The sequence below is a fragment of the Oncorhynchus keta genome, chromosome 1 (assembly GCF_023373465.1).
Source record: "Oncorhynchus keta strain PuntledgeMale-10-30-2019 chromosome 1, Oket_V2, whole genome shotgun sequence".
Classification (NCBI taxonomy): Eukaryota; Metazoa; Chordata; class Actinopteri; order Salmoniformes; family Salmonidae; genus Oncorhynchus; species Oncorhynchus keta.
This window is the reverse complement of record NC_068421.1, coordinates 21,217,600-21,239,213: the sequence shown is the minus strand read 5'-3', so window position 1 is coordinate 21,239,213 and position 21,614 is coordinate 21,217,600. Positions and strand designations below refer to the sequence as shown.

The window sequence follows — 21,614 nt, the reverse complement described above, 5'->3', positions numbered from 1 at the left end:
GGCAAGGACACATACATTCTGTGTAAATGAATACACACACACACACACACACACACACACACACACACACACACACACACACACACACACACACACACACACACACACACACACACACGCATCTCGTTAGGTTCATCTGTATATGGGCGGGGAATGCTTAATGACGTCAATTGAATTGGTTAGGTGACGAGCCCTTACCCCGCCCCATGTGGGTCGAGGGAGGGAGGGAGGGAGGGAGACACAGGCTGAGCTGATCCCACGTGTGACGCTTGCATTCCCGGCTCAGTAAAATTCTCTTTAGCGTGCTTCGGTTTAGCGTTGTGCCGCCTGTCTTCGTTAGTTACTGGCTATAGTTGGGTGAGCTATGGAGGGAGACGGGAGCCAAGCCACATCTGGAGGAAGTCCTAATGATTCGCAACACGACCCGGGGTAAGACTGCGAACAGTACTGACACTTTTATCGTTTTACATTGTGTCAATATTGCCCGGCTTATCAAAGCACTGACATTGATGTTGCCTTCCGGATGTAGTCAACTACACCTTTGTTTGATTATATTAGCAAACGGCCTGCCCCCTTTTTCTATAGCAATAGCTCTTTGGGCTTGATAACTAGAGCTCTCTTGCTGCTGCTCTGCCTACGTTTTGTTCGCTTTCTGTCGCTATATTAAGTAGTTAGCTAGAGCTAGCCAAGTAGTTAGCTACACGTCAAAATGGCCGATCTGACATCTGGACTCACTTCTGCTGTGTTTTCCCCTTACAGTAAAATGTTTATCGGTGGTCTCAGCTGGCAAACTTCACCAGGTAAGGAAATAATTTGCGGACGACAGTGTGGCATTGTCGGGTTGTGTTTTGTAGTAGCCGAGGCTGCCGGAGCTGGTTGCAAAACGTCTGATTTTGTGTGTGTATGTGTGTGTGTACCTACCTACTTCAGTGCGCGCAAGGTTATTTTTATTTGATATAATTTTAAGTCCTCTATTCGACCCCTATGTGCATACTAGTAACTAGAGGCATTTAAAGCTCATACATATAGTATTTTCTATATTTGACAGAAGAATGAAAACGACCAGTAACCTCCCGTTTGTTTCTTTTGCAGACAGCCTTAGAGACTATTTTACTAAATTCGGGGAAATCAGAGAATGTATGGTGATGAGAGATCCAACGACAAAACGCTCCAGGTAATTAGCTAATATATCCCACCTGTGTTTGCAATTGTATTAATTGTGGTTTTGCAGTGTCTTTATGATTACGCAAAATCAGTTCGCAAGCAAGCAGCCATTTATTTTTGTCGCACGTCGAGCTTTTACAAGCGATTGAATCAGAGCTTTGCAAAGGTAACGCAATTTGACATCGACCACCACTAAAGAGAGAATACTGGTGGTTCTTTGAATATGCCTGAAAATATGGGAAATAATTAATGACACTTCATTCACATGATTCTTTGTGCAGCATTAAAAGGAAATTGCATTTATATTTAATAAATAATTGAATATGATATTATGAAAGTTCAACTATTTTGATATCAAGTAGCCTATGGATACACCAACATAGCCAACTTTGGTAAATATGTTACGATGTAACATTTGGCTGCATTATATATTTGTTAGGCTACAATGTAGCCTGCCATTTGGCTTTATTGTTTGTATCAATGTAACAGCTGTAGTTATACATACAACTGACTGATAGGCTGTTTGACCACTCTCCTGCGCCACTGACTGACTCACTGATTACAATGTTCCTTGTTTATTTCCACAGGGGCTTTGGATTCGTTACTTACGTAGATGCTGCCAGTGTAGATAACGTCTTAGCTCAGCCACATCACGAATTAGACTCAAAAACGGTATGTCTCCTCTCTTCTATCACTTTTTAAGTGTTTTTGCTTTTGTGACCCACCTGCCTGGCATGATTGACTATGTCGTATTGTCTTTTACGGAGTTGTGATATGTTATGTGAATTAGTCACACTCACAGCCACATGCAATAAGTAGCCTAGCTAATGATGTGTTCTGAGCATTGCCCACCACCTCCCCACAGAAATGAGAAGACCTTCTGCTAAACCTTTCTTTACCATTGAGGGCCATAGTACATAAAGTAAGTTGAGCACTGATGGCAACTGCAAAGCTTTCTGTCTGCAACATCTGAGTGTTTTGAGATGGGGAGCAATTTTATTGTTAAATCTGCATATTATATAAAGTGATTGTCATTCTGTATTTGTTTTCTGTGAAAATTCATTCCCAGCTGTCTTTATAGATTTTAGTATGCTATATATGCATTGTTGTACTTTTTTGTTTTTCATGCACCGTATTCAATCATCAGGCATTTTCTGTTTACAAAATCTAGTTCTAAATAAATGTGATTTTTAAAAAGCACCCCACCCTGAGTTAGCTTTAATTTTTCATCCTCCCAAGTCTGTTGCCTGCATTTTATCCACCTCTGTCTGCATATTATCCACCTCTGCATATTATCCGCCTCCTCTGTCTGCATATTATCCACTTCTTCTCTGTCTGCATAGTATCCACTTCCTCTCTGTCTGCATAGTATCCACTTCTTCTCTGTCTGCATAGTATCCACTTCTTCTCTGTCTGCATAGTATCCACTTCTTCTCTGTCTGCATAGTATCCACTTCTTCTCTGTCTGCATAGTATCCACTTCCTCTCTGTCTGCATAGTATCCACTTCCTCTCTGTCTGCATAGTATCCACTTCCTCTCTGTCTGCATAGTATCCACTTCCTCTCTGTCTGCATAGTATCCACTTCCCCTCTGTCTGCATAGTATCCACTTCCCCTCTGTCTGTATAGTATCCACTTCCCCTCTGTCTGCATAGTATCCACTTCCCCTCTGTCTGCATAGTATCCACTTCCCCTCTGTCTGCATAGTATCCACTTCCCCTCTGTCTGCATAGTATCCACTTCCCCTCTGTCTGCATAGTATCCACTTCCCCTCTGTCTGCAAGTCTGCTAAAGTGCACACATTCCCACAACCTGACCCATTTTAAATAACAAACCCAAGACTAACTGTTATCCCCAGAGAAAGGCATAAAATATTGGTACATTTATTGTTGCATCATGTTGTTTTTCTGAATGTATGGCTGGATCAAAGGATGCTGGTGGAGGTGCTATAGGAGGACTGCCTTATTATCATGGCTGGAATGGAATAAATGTAACGGTATCAAACATATGGCAACTACATGTCCATTCAAACCATTCCAATGAGCCCATGCTATAGCTCCTCCCACCAGCCTTCTCTGATATTGGATAGCTTAAAACTGACACTCGAATTAAGTTTCATGAAGGTGAGTTAGTCAGAGTAATGCATTGACTGCAAAAAAATGGAATTGTGATGATTCACCCTGCATTTAATGTTTAACTTTCCATATGGGTCAGTTCTTGTTCTTGCTGATTATTGTGCTACTCTGTTGGTTAATAAACATTGGATTGTAATGAGAATACACTGACATTTTTACATGCATTAACGGTACATTTGCAAACAAACTTAAATGTGTTTGCAAAATAACTTCTCCACTTTTCATATCACTTAACTCAATTTGTGAGTTAATAAAATCTATGAAATTGTGCATGACACTAACATTACAGTAGTTTTAGGTTAAGTAATACTGTGTAGCTACACTGTAACTGCCTATGTAACTACCATGTAAAGATGTATGGTAATGTGGGACCAAAAATACTGCTTCATTGTGAAGTCACATCGTACTCATGTTCTGTATGTGGTTGTTGTAGTGTATGCCCTAACTTAGCTGTGTGAGTGAGTGCTCAAAGGGCTTGTTCTTCAGGAGCGGTGGAGTGAATACAAGCAGCCTGTATTGTCCTCAAGGACTCACACGAACTGCTCTGACATTGCCGGAAGCTTTAGGTTTATGAAACAGATAGCTGAAGATGGAAAAGGAAATGCCTGTAACTTTCCACATGTCACTTCTGGAAAACTACACTGATATTATTTTAAATGCGCACTTCTATGTATTTTGTAGCCTAATGAATTGTTTATAATACAGGGATTTTTATGATTGCAGATTTGAATGTAATGTTGAGATGAATTAGTACACCTCTAGTTTCAGCCCAGCAAAGGAAGTAGACACACACACACACACACTCCCTAACTCTCACACACACACACTCCCTAACTCTCACACACACACTCCCTAACTCTCACACACACACTCCCTAACTCTCACACACACACTCCCTAACTCTCACACACACACTCCCTAACTCTCACACACACACTCCCTAACTCTCAATGTGTACCTTAAAGTGTGCTTTGATGCAATCTCTCCCCTCTCCTTTCTGGACCTGCGTCTACATAGGCTTATTTGAAAACGGCTAATGACATTATCCATGCATTAAGGGACCAAGAGTAGAGTCTTTAGAGGATCTACTGCTTGTTTGGTATAATGTAATAGAGGCAACATTGAGCTGCCAACTCGCCTCTGTGCCTTGGGAGGTGTTCTACATTAAAGTGCTGAAGTGCAGTGTGAAATGGAGGAGAGTCACATCTCACCTTAAAGGTCCAATGCAGCTGTTTTTATCTCGATATCAAATCAATTCTGAGTAAAAATTAAGTACCTTACTGTGATTATTTAAAATAAAAATGTCAAAAATAAACAAATAGCTTCTTAGCAAATAGCCATTTTTAAAGCAATAATTTTGCTAGGGCTTTCTAGGAGTGGTCTGATTGGGAGGGGGAAACTGAAAATGTGCTGTTGTTGACAGAGGCTTGGAACGCCTATTAAGTAATTTACTGCCTGGTGATGCCAAAACTCCTGACCAAAACAGGTGGAAATTTCAGGTGGTCTTTTCAAACAGCTCTTACTCTAAAAGGGCATCATCATTATCATTTTCCCAGTATTATTGCTACCTCAGTGTGGAAGTAAAAATAAAACACACTGCCAGGTGAGGCTGGGCTGGAAAATTCAAGTCTGTGCAACAAAGACATGGTTTGGTTTGTCTGCATGGGGAATTCAATGCTACTGTGTTTTGTCCTTTCATCAGGATACAATCAGTATATATTCCTCTAACATTCAGTCTACAAGAATCCCTATTAGAATAGCATATCCTTGCAAAATGCCCTTAAACCCTAATTAATTGTACAACGTTAACTTGTTACTAGTTTTAGTACAGAGTTACTTCACAGGTACACGAGCAGTTAGCATTATTTCAATTTTGAGATGCCTTTTTTACATTGTGGCACATGTATTTCCCTCGATTGGATACGCCAAGGCTGCGGCACGTACTGCATGTACATACTGCATGTACTTGACATGCATCATGCTTTATGTAATCCTTTACAACATGGAAATAAAGACTTGGGGTTGAACAATGCTCAGTGTCTGACGATAGGATTTCTGCTGATGTCATTTGTGAAAACAATCTCTTGTAGACTAAACACTTTTCTGGCTAAAACATTCCACACTCCGCTAATGCATTCAGACAGCTGAATTCAGACAGTCACTTTCTAACAGCGTCTATTTTTGTCCGTCACACACTGACAGCTCTCTCTGTTACATTTCCTTCTGTTCTTTTTTTAAAAGCAATTGACAAGCTCTCAACCTACTTTATGCACAATATTCCACTAATGGTCTTTTCCCCCTTTAGCTATGTGGCCTTAAAGATGAAAATGTGAAAGGAGAAATCCTTTGTTCACAGGAAGAGTGAATGTTGGTGTTGTATTCAACCTTACTGTGACAAATGGAAAATGTGTCCTGGATGTTTTAATGCACTGACTGTCCCATTTACCAGGATGTGTTCTTGTGCATGATTTCACCTTTTAGAAATGTGTCAGAGGGGAACATTAATAGGCAAATTAATGTTTCTCAGTTGATTTGCACAAGTTGTTCTTGAGGAAGTCCTGTGGTTAGTTCTAACACCTGACTTGATATCACACACATTTTAGTTTAAATTTAGTTTAATAAATAGTGAAAACATAAATGACTTGTGCAGTAAACTGATGCAACAATTAATAATACAATACCTTTTGTTTTCAGGTCTCATTGTATTCAATCCCAAATGTGCCCATTCACATTGGCTGCCATAATAACCCCTTGGATGGAATCAGGAAATAATTATATCTAGCTGTTCTCCATAAAATCATGCAGCCAAGCAGCCTTGTATGACCCATGTATTTGAAATCCATAATATAAGCTAAAAGAGTAGATGACTCAGGACAGCGTTTATGTGTTTTGAAATTAAAATGCTGTTTTCCAGGAGGGAAACATTTAGTGGCTTTGAATAGCATTAATTAAAACCCTCTCATTCAATACATATTGAATGGACTTTTGATTTAGACTTAATTACTGCACAATTATGGCATTAAGTGGTCTATGTGCCATCAATAAAAATGTATAATTCTATGGTGCTTTTTTGCTGCTACATTTTTCACATCGTGCTTAAATAGCAACCTGGGCATTAATGCTAGTTATTCATTTTACTTGGTCAATATATGTTGACTAAACCATGTGTGAAGGGCTATTGAGTTATTAATCAGCTATGCTTCTATGGAGTAATGCAAGATTGTGTGAATTGACGGACCTGGACTTTTTGATGAGGCAAAGGGAAATTAAAATGGTGCTTTTGATTTAAATCAGCCAGCTTTAATATGACTTGATTAATCTGTGTGAAATCTCACACTGATAATAGTTTACTCGTGTAGGGTGCTTGAGCCCTATGGTTCCCCAGTACAGCTGGTTCTCTTCTCTCCCTGGTAGTTCATCGGTTGATTCATGTCGTTGATTGACTAAAGAAGTCCCAGGTCTGAATCAGTCCTTGATCAGAGGGAATGGATGGAAACCAGCAGTCCTGAAGGGGACTTGCGGACCTCGATGCCTGATTTGAATAGCCCTTGTGTAGTGTCTCTGTACTGTCAGTTTTGAGGGTAATCCTAATATTGTTTGTGTCATGCATGTCGTTATGTGTGATCCATGAGGAATGCTTTAAATCCACACATCCAAGTCCCTGTCATTAGTTGTTTAAGTGATTGACAAGTTTGATTATTGATATTTAATCCTCTCTCTTCTTTATATTTACCAGATCGATCCTAAAGTTGCCTTCCCTAGACGTGCTCAACCCAAGGTAAGACAACATGCACATTTTGTTTTTAACTTCTTGTGGAGAGGTCTTTTCGTTTATGGTTTGTTGGTTGGTTTCTATAACACTGGGTGAATTGCTGACCTGCAGTGAAGAGAATACTTTGTGGAGCTTTTGTGAGGGTCTGGTCATGAAACAGCAGCTAGAGCTGCCGATTTTAGTTTTGGTATGTAAGTGTCACTGTGAGGCAGGCTGGTCTGGAGCTTGCTACAGGTAGATGACTGGCTGTCTGATTTATCCCATAGCTGCACCACCACCGTACTTGTTTACATCAGCATGTTGTCTAGAAACCGTAGTGAGGTAGAATTTCCCTGGGTGACTGCTCTAAAGGCTTCGCTGCATTTGATCGAATGAGAGAGTATCACATTGTAGTTGTTCACACAATGTTTTTTTCCCTGAAGACGCTGAGATTGATTGGGGAATTTTATTTTTTTGGAGACATAAAAAGAGCATTGTTACTCTGTTACCAAGATCAGGTTTCAAACTGAGAATTGACGAAGGTAAAGCTTTCCAAGCCGAGGCACATGTTCTCTTAAGGCTGGGTATGACTACAGTATGAAATTGAGAAACATCTAGAGAATGTGCTTGTTTCTTGATAGTCTCTCTTCTCCCCTTGTTTCCAGCGGCAGGTAGCCTAGCAGTTAAAGCGTTGGGCCAGGTTACTTGTTTGAAAATCTGAGCCGAAGGTGAAAAATCTGTCTGTGCCCTTGAGCAAGGCACTAAACCTTAATTTGCTCCAGGGGTGGCGTACTACTATGACTGACCCTAGAAAACCACACATGTCACTGCACCTATCCTGTGTATGTGACAATACAACATGTTTATTTTTTGAATGCACCTCTTCATGTCAAGTCTAATGGTGTCCAGTAATAGTGATGATACTGACAGGAGTCCAGTCTGACTGTACAGTACTTAGTTCAAGTGCAGACTGTTTTGATATTCCAGCGAATGCTACTCTCTTCCACAGATTTGTATGGTGCTTTGATATTTTCTGCTCTGTGTGCAAAAAAGAACCCTTGATAAAAATTATGCAATCATTTTTTAATAAACATGAATTTGATTCAAGGACATTTTTAACAATAAACAAAGATGCATGCACTGTGCAGGCCTATGTAGGTGTTTGTTTCTAAAGACCAATAACACTGTAAATGAACTTGAAGGTGAAATGACACCTTGAGTTGTCTTTTGACCCTTGAGAGCAGGCTCATTAGCAGAGAAAAAGGCTGTATTTGTTTTAAACCTGAGTGGAGAGAGAATGTGGCTGTCAAAGAACATAGAGCTATAGGATTGAAGGGCAGTTAAATCAGCATTGCAGGGGGTTTTGGTGCATGTAAAATGTTGTACAATAATGTTCAAGCCCTCAGGTTATCGTCGTCGTTTAGAGCCAAATTAGTTTTGTTTTCTGTTGGTCAGTAACACCGGCTCAGGGTTTTTAATGCCTGTGTTGGATTTCTCAGTCAGCGCTTACCTCAGATCATGCTGTCGGCTGCATGCTCATTCTGTCCCAGATTTGAGTGTGTACAGTGTGTGTGGGACAGCGCAAGAAACATCCACCTCAGGCCTTTAAGGCTGGGTAGGGATGGACTGCCTCTGGCTGGCCGGCAGGCTAACTCTGCAATACGGGAATAGCTTCAAGGGTGGCAGGTGTCCACAGCACACTTGTCCAGCTAATTGAAATGAAAAACTTTCCCTGAGTGGACAATCACTGGAGGAGAAATTACGCACTCACTCCCTTGACCGCACACATGCCAGTCCAGTCACTCTGGTCCAAGGCAGCACAGGCAGGCTGGCTCAGGGCCTGGGGCTCCGAGATGAACAGGCATTAAATTAGGCTGCAGTTCTCAGCAGAAGTCAGAACACAATACAGCCGCTAGGTGTTAAGCGAACCACCCAATAATAAGCTTTATGCAAATAAATGTATGCCATCGCATACAATCATGTGAAATTATGGCATTGTATTTGTGACTTACTTTCCCCATATTTTGGAGTGTGTTGAATATAACTGAAAGTAGCAGGCGTATGTTGTGTACTGTGGCTAGCTAGGGTGTCAGGTTTAACTACATGGAAAAGTAAAGCTGAGTTTGGGGGATTATTACCAAACAGACATATAGTGCCTTTGGAAAGTATTCAGACCCCTTGACTTTTTCCACATTTTGTTAGGTTACAGCCTTTTTATAAAATGTATTAAAAAAATGTTTTCACCTCATCAATCTACACACAATACCCCATAATGACAAAGCAAAAAACAGGTTTTTAGATTTTTTTTTCTTCAAATGTATAAAAAAAATCTAATGAAATTCAGACTCAGTACTTTGTTGAAGCACCTTTGGCAGCGATTACAGCCTTGAGTCTTCTTGGGTATGATGCTACAAGCTTGTCACACCTGTATTTGGGGAGTTTCTCCCATTCTTCTCTGCAGATCCTCTCAAGCTCTGTCTGGTTGGATGGGGAGCGCTGCTGCACAGCTATTTTCAGGTCTCTCCAGAGATGTTTGATCTGGTTCACGTACAGGCTGACTGGGCCGCTAAGGGTACAACTCCGGACCTTATACAGTATGACGTGATTAATCTGTTGTAAGATGGCTGAATATGTGCTATGATGGGATCAGAGTTTTTATAATAAGGTCACATGGTTAAAAAAAATATATAAAGGAAAAACTCCAGTCTTTGGGGAGGATGAAAACCCTGTTGTATTGCAGCAACCTTATGCATATGAATTATATTTTATAGGACTTGAGGAGTTTCCTATACACAGACACAGAGAAAGCATAATTTGACAATAAAACTCACAGGGCTGAGCTTGCTTTATGCAGGTTTACATCTTGTAGTCCTGCCCTATGCAACTGAACAACTAAGAAACGGTGTACTTAGTCTCAGTTATTGTGTTTACTGGTTAATTCCAGTGGATTTAAAAAGTATAGGTAGCCTTGTCAGCCTAAATTTGAATATAAACCAAATTTGATCCCATTCATATTTTCTCCCAAACAAATGGGCTATAAATACACAATGTCCCCGCATCGTTTACCCTGGCCAGAGGGACAAGGCGCATAGTAGGTCAGACTGAAAAATGGTCTCGTTTACATGTAATCCAGCATGTCAGATCCTTAGTGTTTAGCTGTATAGGCTGCTATGCTATATTTATGGAAGAGTTTTGCTTGTCTATCGGCAGTGATGTGTTATCACGCTTGCTAAATTAATACCGGAGGAAAGTGTAGAGCGCGCCTTGAGCTTTGTGCCCTGCGATTTCCGTGAATGTGATTTAGTCTAGACTCGCAAACAGCCTGCCAGCAGCACTCTGATGTGAAGGACGGATAAATTGTGCGCGAGTTGACAAATCGGTCTAACAGCATCTTTCTCCCTCGTAACGCTTTGCGTCAATATATTTTTATTAAACGAAATCAAAAGTGCTGTGGCGCTGCCCCACACCTGATTGAAACGTGCTGTGGCAAATTATAGTCAAGTCAAACCTTGAGTAGTTAGTTAATATACTGCCTGGCAAGTACGATGTAGTTGTAGCCAACTAACGTTAGATAACTAGCTAATTTACCGGTACGTACTGCTGTAATGCTATGCGGTTCGTAAGGATAGCTTAGCCAACAAATTGTCAGCAAACATGACGTGTAACTAAACTTATTTGAGAAGTATTTTATTACATTGCGTAACATTTTGTTAGTATTTGTCATTATGTAAAGCAATGAATTTGTATCTGCTCTCGGCGGACTTCAGCTGCATATTTTCCAACACCTTCTTCAAATCAGAAAACGTTGAAGAATTTATGAAGAATTGCATTGTGGGCCCTAAACGTACGGAAAAGGTATCCGCTGCATGTATACTTCGTATTTTGTGGAATTTATACGATATCTGGGAACTTTTGGCATACCAACTATATCCATATTGTAATGAAACAGCCGGGAGCAGGTTTCGAACCCTCGACCTTCTAGCCCGAAGTCCAGCGCGATATCCGCGCGTATAAACCCACTACTCCCTCTTTTCAAAGAGCGCTTCCTCGCGCTGGCTTGCAACTCTAAGTCTTACAGGGACGCGCTCATCGACCAAGCACACGCACTGTCGTGGATGCAATGTCCGATTCACTTCTGACTAGTGATGCCAATTTTTCAGACTACCCTGGCAACTTTTTTTTCAAATAGAACCTAGCAACACGTTTAGCTACTTTTTAAAAATGTATTTGACACTTTTGAAAAGTGACTCGAACGCTAAAATGCACGCATTTTCCCTCTAAAGGACACAAAAACGATTTCTCTGTCGCACACTCAGTCACAACACACATGCCTGGCTGCAAAAGTTCAGTTCGTGCACAGGCAGCAGCAGGCCAGCAGCAATTTCAGCAAATTGGTAATCGTTTTTGGCTGACTGCAGCAGCAGTAGTACGGCTTCGAAAAGCCAAAACCAATGAATATAGTTGGTCGTGAAAGTTTGATCTTGAACAAACTTACAACGTCAATCAACATGTCTCAATCAAAATTGTACAGCCAGAAGAACAGAAAAGAGTGGGAGTCTGTACCTGAACAAATGTTAAATAATATTTTTTGCCAAGCTGGCCAGTCAATGTGACTAACGTTACTGTGTATTCTATGTAATAACGCAGTTTTACGTTATCACGCAATGACATCACAACGTCATTTGGCAACTTTTAGCAACAAATCAACCTGCAATTTACCTTGAAAATTAGTTGGCAACACTGCTTCTGACACCTAATGAAACAGCAGGGAGCAGGTCTTGAACCCTCAACCTTCTAATCCCAAGTCCAGCGCGCTATCGACTGTGCCGTGCTTATAAACCCTGGGTTGTTACAATACTATGACCAATAAGCATACTATATACTCAATTCATGTCACAAATAGTATGATGAGTGCGGTTAGTATGAGTATTCAAACACAGCTAAACACTCGCAAATTTCATAGTGAGCTATTGAGGGACAGAGAGAGAGGGGCACAGTATAATCAGGTCGGTCACCAGGCGGACAGAGTCAGATCCGTGAACTAGGCCCATCTATCGGCAATCAAAAGCAGTATCTCTCAATGGAATGCTGTATCTTGCAATTTCTTGGCTTGCAAATGTCTCGCAACTTCAGTAAAACATGGCCTATCGTCAGTGAAAAGGCTAGGATATTCCACACGCAACAGACTGAACAAACACTCGCACCATTAGCAAAGAGAAGGAGCAGGGGTGTAATCATTAGTCCAAACAGTTGCAAAACATTTTGCAACTAAAACTAGTTTCTATTGGACAAATATAGGTAGGTCCCGCCCCCTTTCATTTCGCTTGCTTCCATTTAAGAAACGTTTTACAACTGAATCGGCTTAATAAATACGCCCCCATGCGAGCCAGCATGAGGGGGAGAGAGTATGGGGCAGGCGGAAAGAACCGTGGTGCGCATGGATAACGTTATATGTATGACCTTATTGTTCGTATCTTTGAGCTATTTGCTTAGGTAGCTATACCCCAATGTTAGCTGGCTAACATAAACCTGTTTGGTTTATGTTAGCTGCAGATTCATGCAGGGTAGTAACATCATGAGTTGTGATTATGGTTCATTGTTTATCTGGCAAGCTGGCTAACGTTAAGTGTATGACCTAGCTAACATTGAACCTGGTTGGTTAGCTACCTGCAGATTCATCAAGACAAAGGGTGGCTACTTTGAAGAACCTCAAATATGTTGTAATGAAACAGCAGGGAGCAGGTCTCGAACCCTCAACCTTCTCTAGCCCGAAGTCCAGCGCGCTATCGACTGTGCCACAAAAGCATGCTCCAGCGGCAGAGGTGATATCCGCGCTTATAAACCCAGGGTCGATACACTATTTTGAGTTGATTAACACTTTTTTTGGGTTACTCCATGATTCCATATATGTTATTTCATAGTTTTGATGTCTTCTATTATATTTCAATGTAGAAAATAATACAAATAAAGAAAAACCCATGAATGAGAAGGTAAGTCCAAACTTTTGACAGGTACTGCATATATTAATGTTGTATTTTACATGAGTATTTTGAGTAGATTGTTGACAAAAAAAAGTACAACTAAATACATTTTAATCCCACTTTGTAACAAAATGTCAAGGAGTGTGAGTACTTTCTGCAGACACTGTATGCCATTGTTTGAACACTTGAAGTGTGTCATGATTCATGATTGTAAATCCCTGTTCTTGTTCTCTCCCCGGTCATTGAAGAAAATGTTCTCTCTACCACTTTCAGAGCCTGACATCCATTGGTTTTGAGAACCTGTAGATGTCTCTATAATCTCTGTTCATATTTTGTAGGTTGAAAATAATAATAATCATATGCTGGGCCTGTGACCAAACCACCAGAGAGAATATCCTCCACAAAATGTTCAACACCCCGATTTGGCCAATAAATGGCTGTTATTTTTTTTAAAGAAAGTAAACTATGAATGGTTTTCCAACTCCAATGCTCGGTGGGCTCGTGAGAGACCATTCTCTGGGAGAGGGAGAGAGGGGAAGAAATAAAAATGTTGAGCACACACTGCACAGCATAATGGGCTCCTTGAGTTCCCCCCACTAACACGCACCCTCCCTGAGTGCAGAGGCTTTGGCATTTACTGCCATGAGAACTGTCAAAACAATACCTCAGTGGGTGCTGTTCTCTCTGCACAGCATCCCACATCCAACCCAGGCCTCTACAACAACCCCCTGTGTGACTACTGGAAGTGTGTGTGTGTTGGGTGGAGGGTGAAGTAAGGGTAGGGGGTTGGTGGTAGGTAGGAATTGAGTCCACAGTTGTACTTTTACATGTAATTTTCCCTTTTCTTCTGGTGCCCTGGTGTGAGAGCGGTGTGTACTGAGAAGTAGCTGAGCCGTTAACTCTGGCCATGGGGGGGTTGGTGGAGGGTGAGTGTGATGCAGAGTGTGAGAACTCCTGGCCAAGTTTTTAATGAAGTCCAAAGGTGAGGATGTGTGAAGTGCTGAACTCTCCGTCTCTCCCTCCTCACAGTGGACGCTTGGCCCTCACCAGGAGAGGGGCACCGGTCCAAGAGCCTAGTTCTCAATCTCCTGTGTGGCCCAGCACTCCGACACCAATTAAGAACCCAGCAAACCACTGCTTAGTCCCATTCAATCTGCTCTCCCTTCCTTTCTCCGTGTGTGCCTCTCTCCCCCTCCTGCTGCAGTTCTAGCAGTCCATGTTTTTTCTGTTGACGACCTGGCAAAGTAGTTCCTCTCCTTTTTCCCCCCTCAGTTCTCTGATATTTGCAGCAGGTGCTCCACTTTTCTGCTGTTGGAGTAATTGAATTAGACAAGAAGGCTTTGGTTAAACCTGACACCACTCTGCTTCTTTGAGGGTCTTGGAGTATACGTTGCATAGACCTATAGATGTTTGATGCTCTGAAATGAAAGGTAGGATAATACAAAGAAATGAGCCTGCATTCTACCTTTGATGACATCACAACAAGGAGTTGTTTTGGACTAAGAAAACTGCTATCTACAATGTACAAGCAACACCAACTGTAGTAGGGACTTATTTCTTAGTTTTGATGTGGTGTCATCATCAGCGGTCAGTAATTCTGACTAGGCCCTGTACTATATGGGCAATTCCAGACAGTGAAGCTGAGACTCGATTTTTCACCCTAAAATATATTTCAAACAAAAACCTTTTGATTTAAAAGTTAAACAAACCATACAACTCTATGCACAAGGACTACTTTTAATCATTTACACAGAACATTTTATGAAAACACATTTACTTAAAGAACAGTGCAGATGAAAAGTTTGGTAACCGAATGACGGCACAAAACAGAAACACAAAAAGCACACACTTTGTCTCCACTGTTCTTCAAGTAGATGTGTTTTTGGAAAAAGTTCTGTGGAAATTGTTGAAAGTAGTCCTTTTAAAAGAAGAAATGAAAAAATATAATAATAAAGCAACATGCAAACATGCAACAATTTAAAAGAAAAATATAAATGCAACATACAACAATTTCAAAGATTTTACCGAATTACAGTTCATATAAGGAAATCAGTCAAATTAAATAAATTCATTAGGTCTTCATATAAGGATTTCACATCTGGGAATACAGATATGCATCTGTGGGTCACAACCTGAGACATCTGTGATCACCATATGCCTCATGCAGCGCAACACATCTCCTTCAGATAGAGTTGATCGGGCTGTTGATTGTGGCCTGTGAAATGTTGTCCCACTCCTCTTCAATGGCTGTGCAAAGTTGCAGGATATTGGCTGTAACTGGAACACGCTGTCGTACATGTCGATCCAGAGCATCCCAAACATGCTCAATGGGTGACATGTCTGAATATGCAGGCCAAGGAAGAACTGGGACATTTTCAGCTTCCAGGAATTGTGTACAGATCCTTGCGACATGGGGCCATGTATTATCATGCTGAAACATGAGGTGATGGATGAATGCCTCAACATCTCAAGGTATCTCTGTGCATTCAAATGGCCATCGATAAAATACAGTTGTTTGTCTGTAGCTTATGCCTGCCCATACCATAACCCCACCGCCACCATATACGCTATCGGCCCAGTACAGTTGAAACCTGGACTCATCTGTGAAGAGCACACGTCTCCAGCATGCCAGTGGCCATTGAAGGTGAGTATTTGCCCACTGAAGTCAGTTACAATGCCGAACTGCAGCTAGCTCAAGACTCTGAGTATGATGAGCACAAAAATGAGCTTCCCTGAGATGGTAATTGACAGTTTGTGCAGAAATCCTTTTTTGTTCGAACTCAGTTTCATCAGCTGTCCGGTTGGCTGGTGTCAGACGATCCTGCAGGTGAAGAAGCCGGATGTGGAGGTCCTGTGCTGGCGTGGTTACACACGGTCTGCGGTTGTGAGGCCGGTTGGACAAACTGCCAAATTCTCTAAAACAACATTGGAGGCGGCTTATGGTAGATAAATTCAAATGTAATTATCTGGCAACATCTCTGGTGGACATTCCTGCAGTCAGTATGCCAATTGCACGCTCCCTCAAAACTGGAGGCATTGTGTTGTGTGACAGAACTTCTCATTTTAGAGTGGCTTTTTATTGTCCCCAGCACAAGGTGCACCTGTGTAATGATCATGCTGTTTAATCATAATCTTGATATGCCACACCTGTCAGGTATATGGATTATTTTGGCAAAGGATACATGCTCACTAACAGGGATGTAAACACATTTGTTTACAAAACTTGAGAAAAATAAGTTTTTTGTCCCTGTGGAATATTTATGGGATCTTTTATTTCAGCTCCTGAAACATGGGACCAACACGTTACGTGGGGCATTTATATTTTTGTTCAGCATAGTTTCACTTTGCAATCATTGGTTTTTGTTTGACGTACATTTTAAAGTGAAAACCTGAGTCTTAGCATCACTCTTTTACTGTGTAATTGCCAATATGTTTTTATGAAACTAAATAGTCTTGGACTGAAGCTCTAGGCTGAACCACTGTGTCTCTCACTCCGGGTCTGAAATGACATGACTGGCCACAGTTGGTCAAGCCCTGCCTCCCTCTGCTCTCAGCTCACTGCCTAGGCATGCGTCACAGAGGCCTGCTGTATGTATCCCTACCCTGCTGTTGCTGCCCTGGCGGCTGGAGGGGGTTTGTTGGGGAGTCAGTCAGTGTGTTCGTGTGGAACAGAACAGGCGGGCAGCAGGACAGGAGAGGGTCAGGACCCGGGAGTGGAGGCTGCTGGGGTTGGCCTTCCCCAAACTGATCCTGAGTGACGTTAATGAGGAGCACGCCAGAAGAGAGAGAACCATGCCGGGTCAAACAAAAGTCGCTGGTTCTCAACAGTCAACATGGCTGCTTCCATAGCCCTGCAGTCTACCTACCTCTACTAGACATTCTCTAGTCTCTGGATGAAGGAGGCAGGAAGGACTCCTTCCCTTTCACTCTACCCCTGTCCTTCCTCCTTCACCTCTTCATCTTCAAACAGAGCAATGTAAACATGTATCTCATGACAAGCCTTTCTCTGATTGTCCTCTTGTTGAGCTGCACATGAGGCTGTAAAAGCATGGAGTTGATTGAAAAGGACAGAAGACATTGTTTTGACAGGTATTTTTTTCCCTCTGTCTATTTAGTATGCACTGATAGTATTGTACCAGTCACCATTGATTTGCTTCCTTTAATCCATTGTTCTAACTGCACTCTTCCCACCCCTCCTTTTACACACTCATCCCACCCAGGCACAACCCCATCTGTATAGCATCACTTTCTGTGTTTCCGCACAATACACTATATATACAAAAGTATGTGGACACCCCTTCAAATTAGTGGATTTGGCTATTTCATCCACACCTGTTGCTGACAGGTGTATAAAAATTACAAACTGCCCCTGGAAGCAACGTGGAGAGAGCTGTTTGTCGGGAGCTTCACGAGATGGGTTTCCATGGCAGAGCAGCTGCACACTAGCCTATGATCACCATCCTCAATGGCAATCATCGTCTGGAGCTGTGTAAAGCTCACCGCCATTTGACTCTGGAGCAGTGGAAACGCGCTCTCTGGAGTGATGAATCTCGCTTCACCTTCTGGCAGTCTGAAGAAAGCTACCTGCCCAAATGCAGAGTGCCAAACCTTTAAAGTTTGATGGAGGAGAAAAATGATCTGGGGCTGTTTTTCATGGCTTGGCCCCTTAGTTCCAGTTAAGGGACATCTTTGTTACAGCATACAATGACATTTTAGACAATTCTGTGGTTCCAACTTTGTGGCAACAGTTTAGGGAAGGCCCTTTCTTGTTTCAGCATGGCAATGCCCCTGTGCACAAATTGAGGTCCATGCAGAAATGGTTTGTCAAGATTCGAATGGAAGATCTTGACTGGCCTGCACAGAGCCCTGACCTCAACCCCATGGAACACCTTTGTGATGAATTGGAACGCCGACTGCGAGCCAGGCCTAATCGCCCAACATCAGTGCCTGACCTCACTAATGCTCTTGTAGCTAAATGGAAGTAAGTCCCTGCAGCAATGTTCCAACATCTAGTGGAAAGCCTTCCCAGAAGAGTGGAGGATGTTATAGCAGTAATGATGGGACCAACTCCATATTAATGCCTGTGATTTTGGAGTGAGATGTTCGATGAGCAGGTGTCCACATACTTTTGGTCAACTAGTGTATATGGATGGAAAATTGGTGCAATTCTTTACTCTGAACTTGACTTCTCACGGTGCAGTGCTGTCAGACATATTTCAAACCCCCTGTGGACTGAGACAGGTTATTAAACAGTGACAAACTGGGTTTGGAGCAACCTCTCCTTTACCACGGTGATGTCTGCCAGAGAGAGAGAGAGCGATGCTGTTGTCGGAGCGGGGAGAGAATGATACCGTGTAGGAGCTAGGAGACGGCATGCCAGTCCCTTCTCTTTGATACTGGTGCTATTTCGTCATAAGGCTATGCAGTATAGCGCTGTGTGTGTGTGTGTAAGACAGGTGAGCGGACTAGACTTTTAGTGGCATCTTCTACTAGGAATTTGAGTCAATGAACAGCGATCCACTTTTTAAAGGGGTTTTGGGAATTAGAATGTGTATACATTTATTTATACAAGCTTATAAAAAAGTGTGTTGCCATTAAATGTTTGTATGACACTGGAGCAAGGCAACCTTGAACTGCTTCTGAATTTTAAATATCCATTATAAATTGGGACATGGAATTAAAATCTGCCTGTAGCCAGCTATTATGACTGTGAGCTTAGACATTGCTTATGGCGGTTCATGCTAGCAATCGGACACTAGCCAGTCAGTTGTCAGTAACAAGGGAGTCAGACTCCTTTAACGCCACTGCGCCCGGTTCCTGTCCGTCTGTCTCTGTCTGAGGCACTGGATATTTTGTGGAAGGCATGACTAATCAATCCTGTTTGTGTATGCCACAGAGAGTGAGAGGGAGAGCAGCCCAAATAACAAGGGCTGGCTGACCTGCCGCGTCGGCGTCCTTGCCTGCCGATTGTCCTTCAGCCGGCTGCTGAGCTGTGCTGTGTTGGAGCCTCACCAACACCACAGCACTTATCTGACTGGGTGACTGTGGAGGCTGCTCTGCTGTGCTCCTCTTTTCTCTGCTGCTCATTCACTGCAGCACAGAATATACCCTTTTTGTCTGGCAACCTAATCTCTCTGTCTCTCTCTCTGTCTCTCGGTCTCTCTGTCTCGGTCTCTCTGTCTCTCTCTGTATCTTTCTCTCTCTCCCTGCCTCTCGTTTGCTCCAGCTTTTCCTACAGCATGATAAATCTGATGCTAAATTTAGAGGCCATTTTTATTGAGCAGTGAGGGATTACTGGCACAGAGAGAGCGGGCGAGAGAGAGAGCGTGTGTGAGAGATGGGGAGAGGGAGAGAGAGAGAGTGTGTGAGAGATGGGGAGAGAGGGAGGGAGAGAGAGAGAGAGCATGTGTGAGAGAGGGAGTGAGAGATGGGGAGAGAGAGAGGAGAAGGGAGAGCGAGAAGAGCGAGGGGGGAAAGAGGGAGACAGTTGGAGGGAAAGAGTGGCAGGCTTTCTATCTCCAATAGGCCTAACAGGAGGAGCTTACGTTCTGTTTTAAAGCACCCTCTGTGTTTATATGTTGTACTGTCACATCAGTACACCTGTCTAATAGCTACATGGTATGGTCTCCCATTATCAATCATTCCTGTTACAAAGAATGGGTTTGGTTAAAGAAGACACGTTTCTGTTGGACATTCATGTATACATTACACAATATCGTAATCTTCTAAGGCCTGTTTTCTGATATCTATCTTATTTTCTAATGTGTAGGCTGTAGTTACTCAGAAGATGATGGTAGCCCTTCTATGGTGCTGACTCAGCACCCCCCGTGTTAACGTGTTCCTGGTGCGCCGACACAGAGTGGGGGTGTTATAGATGCCGCTGGTCTTTAGGTCCTAGACATAATGCTTTGCTTCAGGAGGAAGGCAGAGCAGCAAAGCTCTGCTCTATAATCTCACCACACATAGAACAGGGTCCTGGCCTCTCCCAGATGTTGATGCGTAAGAATTTATAGCCCTCTTCCCAGTCTCTCCCCTCCACCCATCCTATACACGTCTTCACACTGTTACCCACTCATTCACCTTGGCTTTCATCTGGAAAATACCCTGTTACCCACTCATTCACCTTGGCTTTCCTCTGGAAAATACCCTGTTACCCACTCATTCACCTTGGCCTTCCTCTGGAAAATACACTGTTACTCACTCATTCACCTTGGCCTTCCTCTGGAAAATACACTGTTACCCACTCATTCACCTTGGCTTTCCTCTGGAAAATACACTGTTACCCACTCATTTGCCTTGGCTTTCCTCTGGAAAATACACTGTTACCCACTCATTCACCTTGGCTTTCCTCTGGAAAATACACTGTTACCCACTCATTCGCCTTGGCTTTCCTCTGGAAAATACACTGTTACCCACTCATTCACCTTGGCTTTCCTCTGGAAAATACACTGTTACCCACTCATTCACCTTGGCCTTCTTCTGGAAAATACACTGTTACCCACTCATTAACCTTGGCCTTCTTCTGGAAAATACACTGTTACCCACTTATTAACCTTGGCCTTCTTCTGGAAAATACACTGTTACCCACTCATTCACCTTGGCTTTCCTCTGGAAAATACACTGTTACTCACTCATTCACCTTGGCTTTCCTCTGGAAAATACACTGTTACCCACTCATTCGCCTTGGCTTTCCTCTGGAAAATACACTGTTACCCACTCATTCACCTTGGCCTTCTTCTGGAAAATACACTGTTACCCACTCATTAACCCTGGCCTTCTTCTGGAAAATACACTGTTACCCACTCATTCACCTTGGCTTTCCTCTGGAAAATACACTGTTACCCACTCATTCACCTTGGCCTTCCTCTGGAAAATACACTGTTACTCACTCATTCGCCTTGACCTTCCTCTGGAAAATACACTGTTACCCACTCATTCACCTTGGCTTTCCTCTGGAAAATACACTGTTACTCACTCATTCACCTTGGCCTTCCTCTGGAAAATACACTGTTACTCACTCATTCACCTTGGCTTTCCTCTGGAAAATACACTGTTACCCACTCATTCACCTTGGCTTTCTTCTGGCCTTCCTCTGGAAAATACACTGTTACTCACTCATTCACCTTGGCCTTCCTCTGGAAAATACACTGTTACTCACTCATTCACCTTGGCCTTCCTCTGGAAAATACACTGTTACCCACTCATTCACCTTGGCCTTCCTCTGGAAAATACACTGTTACCCACTCATTCACCTTGGCCTTCCTCTGGAAAATACACTGTTACTCACTCATTCACCTTGGCCTTCCTCTGGAAAATACACTGTTACCCACTCATTCACCTTGGCCTTCCTCTGGAAAATACACTGTTACTCACTCATTCGCCTTGACCTTCCTCTGGAAAATACACTGTTACCCACTCATTCACCTTGGCTTTCCTCTGGAAAATACACTGTTACTCACTCATTCACCTTGGCCTTCCTCTGGAAAATACACTGTTACTCACTCATTCACCTTGGCTTTCCTCTGGAAAATACACTGTTACTCACTCATTCACCTTGGCTTTCCTCTGGAAAATACACTGTTA

General features: G+C 42.5%; 1 protein-coding gene across 1 annotated transcript in view; it reads left to right on the top strand.

Annotated features, from left to right (window-relative positions):
- The first annotated feature begins 229 nt into the window (after positions 1 to 229).
- Positions 230 to 21,614, top strand: part of LOC118394753 (RNA-binding protein Musashi homolog 2-like) — a 413,238-nt gene continuing 391,853 nt past the window's right edge. The window contains exons 1-5 of the mRNA XM_052518448.1: positions 230 to 429; positions 760 to 800; positions 1,093 to 1,174; positions 1,752 to 1,836; positions 7,036 to 7,077. Of these exons, the coding sequence (XP_052374408.1) occupies positions 365 to 429; positions 760 to 800; positions 1,093 to 1,174; positions 1,752 to 1,836; positions 7,036 to 7,077 (315 nt within the window). The 5' untranslated portion in view covers positions 230 to 364. The remainder of the gene's footprint in view (positions 430 to 759; positions 801 to 1,092; positions 1,175 to 1,751; positions 1,837 to 7,035; positions 7,078 to 21,614) is intronic.